This window comes from Nestor notabilis, unplaced genomic scaffold (assembly GCF_000696875.1).
Source record: "Nestor notabilis isolate BGI_N333 unplaced genomic scaffold, ASM69687v1 scaffold27735, whole genome shotgun sequence".
Classification (NCBI taxonomy): domain Eukaryota; kingdom Metazoa; phylum Chordata; class Aves; order Psittaciformes; family Psittacidae; genus Nestor; species Nestor notabilis.
This window is the reverse complement of record NW_009929291.1, coordinates 10,147-15,823: the sequence shown is the minus strand read 5'-3', so window position 1 is coordinate 15,823 and position 5,677 is coordinate 10,147. Positions and strand designations below refer to the sequence as shown.

Sequence of the window (5,677 nt, the reverse complement as noted above, 5' to 3'; positions counted from 1 at the left end):
GCAGCGATGCCGGCCCGCTCTGCTCGCGGGAGATGCTGGGAGAGCCAAGGGGAGATCTGTGGTTTGCGCTACTCGTGAGTTTACACTGGCGCGGAATGAGCTAAACCCACGATGCACCACGATAGTGCAGTGCTGTACGAGTCAGAAACATAACACTGAACGTGGCCTTCCTGCCTCATACATCCACACTTCTCGTTATACACTGACTTTTGGCAATTAATTGGAATGTATTAGTACTTGGTTTAGATCAGAGGAATCCAGTGATGTCATCTCTTTACCTGGAACTGCCCATGGGTTTCACAGTTCACAGAAGTGTGCTTATGTTGTCTGTTGGTTTGATTTTTCTTAGGGTCAAAGTCAGAGCGGTGGACACGGCCCTGGTGGGGGTAAGAAGGATGACAAGGTAACTGAAACCACCACAAAGGCTTTTACTTACAGGATGAACTAAGGGTGTGTTACTACAGAGAGTGGCTGCGGTAGGCTTTATTATACAACTTGCAATTCTTTTTTTGGTTTTATACTCAACTGCACAAAGTCCTGCTCTTGTTGGCTTTGATGGAATGCCTTCTCTCTTCTGGGCGCACAATGGAGAAAACAGGTTGCTGTTCAAAAATAGAAAAGGGGATTAACTGTAACAGAAAACTGAAGTTATTTAACACTAGTTTACATATTTGTTAAAATAAACTATAAATCTGTCAGGGTTAGGAAAGACAAGTTGCCTTCAAGCTGTCAAGCCACTGGCTTTGGTTTGAAAACGACATCATGCTGGCATCTGCATAAGGTCTGTACTTGGTGTTGTGGACCATTAGAGATCTTTCTGGTTTCATTTGAAGGTGGAAGTTCAGTGCACATGAGAATCTGTGTCTGAGCTGGCTGATTGAATGTGCATTACCTGTGGATTGAAAGGCAGCAGAAATGTTCAGATTCAGTGTTTTGCCTTATCCTTCTGTGCCTGAGTTTTGGTTGTGATTTCCTTCGGGCTTTAGTCTCCCATGTTCTGCATTCACTGAAAGTTGGCAGAAATCTAAATTTGTTACTAAATGGAAAATAAGAATGTAAAATAAGCAGGAGAAGACATTTTTTAACTTTTCTAAAGAATAAGAATATTTCTTTTGGTCTTCTTGCTGTGTATCATAAAGGAGACAGTTTTGTTATGTATCCATTCACTTCAATTGACCACTCTCAGTCTGTGCACCTAATATCTGTGTGTATTTTTTGTTGTTAATATCCCAATTTCTTTTTTCATGGATTTCTTTTTTTTTTTTTTTAAATGAATAAGGATAAGAAGAAGAAATATGAACCTCCAGTTCCAACCAGAGTGGGGAAAAAGAAGAAGAAAACAAAGGGACCAGATGCTGCCAGCAAACTCCCCCTGGGTAAGTGTCCTGTCTGCCCCAGCAGTGCTATGGACAGTCGCCTTTGAGAGGTGCAGAGCTGTCCTATTCCCTTGAGCTGGCTGGGTGTTGGTCACCAGGGGAGTAACAGAAGGCCAAATGTGATCTTATTTTGTGCTTCTATGTTAGTTAGAAGTAAATTATTGTTATGCAAGATGCAGCCCAAGAATTCCTGAATAAGACAGAGAGAGAAATTGAAATGAGGAGAAATGCAGGGGAAACATTATCTTTAAAGATGGAGGTTTTTATGTAGGATTACAGTGGGACAAGTAAAGTAGTGGCTGCTGCTCACATAGAAGTTATTGGCAGAAAATAAAGCAGAGTTTCTGGTAATGAATTAGTGAATAACTCGTAATATGTCAAACCTGATCTAAAATATTGTGATTCCACCTGGATTGCAGTGACTCCTCACACACAGTGCAGACTCAAATTGTTGAAATTGGAGAGAATTAAAGATTACCTCTTAATGGAGGAAGAATTTATCAGAAATCAAGAACAGATGAAACCTTTGGAAGAAAAACAAGAGGTGAGGCTTGAGTTAACTGTTACGTCTAACGTAAGTGCTCTAATGTGAACTACTTCATGCAAAAGCAGTGGAAATAAAATGCCATGAGTGTGTAAGGCAGTACAAACATACTATGGATGTTACAATTCTGTGTTAAATCTCAGTTACTGTCCAGAAAACAGGAGTAATTTAATGGTTTTAGTCCAAGTATTGGTTACTACAGATGAGGCCACAGTGGTGTTTTGTTTCTTAGTGGTCTGTCAAAGTGCAGCTCCCAGATAGCCATCAGCAGAGACAGAAAAAATATTCTAGCTGTGCACATCCATATAGTAATGTTTGTAGAACAGGACTAAAACAGAGGTGGATTTCGTTACTGGCCTCTGCTGTTACACCTTCCTTCTCAGGCAGCAAATCAACCATAGGAAGAACCAGTTCTGTTCAGTGTGAACTGTTGAGCCAGTGCTGTACAAGAATGTTTTTGCCTGTGTTCTTGAGTTGTTTCTTGGGTTCTTCTTGGCAACAGGAAGAAAGATCAAAAGTAGATGATCTGAGGGGAACACCGATGTCCGTGGGTACCTTGGAGGAGATCATTGATGACAACCATGCTATCGTGTCCACATCAGTAGGGTCAGAACACTACGTCAGTATTCTGTCCTTTGTGGACAAGGATCTCCTGGAGCCAGGCTGCTCTGTCTTGCTAAATCATAAGGTGAGCTGGTTTTATAAAAAGAAGCGCAAGTTCTTGTACTGTTTTTAACCGGTCTCTTTTTCTGAGAATCACGGGAGAGCTGATGCTGTTTATTTCATGCATCTAAATAGATGGGCGTTGGGATTAGGTTTATATTAACAGCACTTGCTTGCTTTGACAACTGTTATGCTTGAATTAGGTTCATGCTGTGATCGGTGTCCTGATGGATGACACAGACCCTTTAGTTACTGTGATGAAAGTAGAGAAGGCTCCTCAAGAAACATACGCTGACATTGGTGGCCTTGACAACCAGATTCAAGAAATCAAGGTACTCAATTGTACTGATCTGCATTGTTCAGCAAGCTACTGATGTACCTGCTGTGCTGGGAGCTTGTGTCACCACAGGGCCAACTGCTGCTCACTCAGTGTTCTCTTGTATCTTGCTGTAAAGCCTTTCTTCATTTGGTTTTCCTAGGAAGGCTCATGGGCCTAAGTCTCTAAGGGAAGAGTATAACCATCCACAGACCATGCGCACAGAAACCTTACATAGTTGCTGGGAAACCTGTAGAGCCTTTAGCTCATAAGATCTCTGCAATAACTTCTGCAAAACTATTGTTTTGCAACATACAAAGTTACTGATTGTTGCAAGATGGAAGTTAAATTGTAAGAATTGCAGAGGTGGTTTCGACTGTCGGGTGCTGTGCAATCTGAGTATTTAGGGGGTAGGGGCTTGTGGCTTGTTGTGTGTTTGCATTTGTTGGTTGTGGAGGGTTGTGTTTGGTTCTGGTGTTTGGTGTTGTGTTTGTTTTTATGTGTGTTTTTTTCCCTACCAACAGATCTCTATCTGAACCCTCGTAAAACTCAACCGTTTTGCTTTGATTTACATGTTTTCAAAATCCCTGATGAGATCTGCAGTCTGGTAACTCATGGTGGAAGGCATCCTTTCATAAGGAGTCCTTCGTGAGCACTAGGGATTCAGGGATTCCAGGGTTCTAGATTCAGTGCTGGAAGAAGGGGAACACTCACTACTTCTCTTCCCCATGTCAGCTGGGACCAATAGGAAGACTGTTCAGATAGAGCAGTTGTCTGCCTTAGAACTGAAGGCAGTAGAGAGACAGGCTTTTCAAGGTCTGGCTTGAAATCAGTTAAGTTCTTTTTGCTTTCATTGCTTTTATTAATGCTGTTCTCGAGATCCCCACAGAACTGTGCAGAGCATTCACTCACTGTTTTTCTTGTGCTGCAGGAGTCTGTGGAGCTTCCTCTCACCCACCCGGAATACTATGAAGAGATGGGTATAAAGCCACCGAAGGGAGTCATTCTGTATGGCCCGCCTGGCACAGGTATCTTGCAGCACAGTAACAGCTCTGCTGCGCTAACACAAGTGAAATAAATTGTGCTTGGTTAGTATTAAAGCACTGCCAAGTCTGTCATGAATTTCACGTGACTGTTTTGTTAAAGCACCTCCCCCCCCTACCCCCAACCCGACTAACTACAGTATCTCTTCCCATCCAAACCTAGGTAAAACTTTACTAGCCAAAGCAGTGGCCAACCAGACTTCAGCAACCTTCCTGCGAGTGGTTGGTTCAGAACTTATACAGAAATACTTGGGTGACGGTCCGAAGCTTGTGCGTGAGCTGTTCCGTGTGGCTGAAGAGCATGCCCCATCCATTGTCTTCATTGATGAAATTGATGCCATTGGCACAAAGAGGTACAGTATTCCAGCTCTAGCTTCACACACAGTGTTGCCAGGAACAATAAACGGTTTACTAGAAACACTTATTTTGCAACCATATTGATACTCAGTTTCTTAGCTCTGCTACCATTCATGTAATAACCTTTCTGATGTAAGCATTTTTAACAAGTGAAACTTCAAATAACTTCTCTGAAATTAACATATATCACAGCCTTTTCATATTAAATAGAAATGACCAGAGGCTTAGCCCCTGCTCTCTAGCTACCTGTTAGCATCTCTATGACACAGCGTCTTAGGCAGAGGGAGACTCTGTACCTCATAGAGTATCTTCTAAGGCCAAATGCAGTAATCAGCTTCACTGATTCGACAGTAAAGCAGCGTCCTTCATGCAGAGTGTATCCATTTCCCATTTGCATCCCACGTAGGTGGCTAAATACTTACGTTCTTAAAGTATTACATAGTAAGCTGCAGAGTGTGATGGCATGGAGAAGCACTGGTTGTGCCACACTAAACTGTTCAGCCTGTATCTTAGTAGTATTACTTTGAAAATTCCATAGGTTGGTTGGAACTGTCAAATACAAGTAGTCTTTTAAGTAGTCGGATGTTTTTAAATAAATGACAAGGTGCTCATATATATTGCTACACAGCTACTAGCCTGAAGCTCCAGCCTAAGGCGGCTTCTGCCCCATGTAGTATGTAGAAAGGACTGGACTGATGGTGAAGTGTGTAACGTGCAATTCTTCGTAACCTTTATGTTGCTTCAAACCGTTGCTGAATATGGCTGAGCTGTTTTGGGTGCAGATTTCCTAGTCTGGTACTAGCAAAATGAAGCAGCTGAGCTACGAAGTGGAGAACTGTGGTCACTGGTACCTGTGCTTCGGGAAGAGCAGGGTTAAACCAGGATTGAGACCAGCAGGGCTAAAGGGTGCACAGTCACAACTGTGTGTGTAAGGTGTATTTTCTAAGGAAAAAAGTGTGACAAGGTGTATTTTCTATGAAGTGGATGCATGTGCCTTTAATAATGAGGGGGGTTTCCTTTTTCTTATTTGATTATAATTTGTTAATTTTGTTGGGAAAAGGACAGATTTCCTTCACAGGATTGCTGTTACTTTCCCCAGCTACAAGAGTAGTTCAGTGTCTCTTTTCATACCTTAATGGCACAGTATGATTTTGAAAAGGTGCTTTGTGTTTTCTGTGGCTGAACATTAAATTTCAAAAAAAATAATTATTATGGGAGTTGAAAATCCCCAGCAAAGCACCACACACTGTTCTGTTGGTGTGTTTGTGGCAGTTATGTGAAGTGTGTTCTTAAGTTTGCTGAGTGCTTTTTTTGACTCTCTTGTTCTGTTGTAGGTATGATTCAAATTCAGGTGGTGAGAGAGAGATCCAGCGGACAA

At 42.0% G+C, this 5,677-nt stretch overlaps 1 protein-coding gene across 1 annotated transcript in view; it reads left to right on the top strand.

Annotated features, from left to right (window-relative positions):
* Positions 1–349: 349 nt before the first annotated feature.
* Positions 350–5,677, top strand: part of PSMC1 (proteasome (prosome, macropain) 26S subunit, ATPase, 1) — a gene marked incomplete at its 5' end in the record, with an annotated part of 8,236 nt that continues 2,908 nt past the window's right edge. Inside the window, 8 exon segments of the mRNA XM_010014915.1 lie at positions 350–403; positions 1,280–1,376; positions 1,796–1,920; positions 2,423–2,608; positions 2,787–2,915; positions 3,831–3,927; positions 4,106–4,295; positions 5,634–5,677. The exon segment at positions 5,634–5,677 is cut by the window's right edge and continues 17 nt beyond it. Of these exon segments, the coding sequence (XP_010013217.1) occupies positions 350–403; positions 1,280–1,376; positions 1,796–1,920; positions 2,423–2,608; positions 2,787–2,915; positions 3,831–3,927; positions 4,106–4,295; positions 5,634–5,677 (922 nt within the window).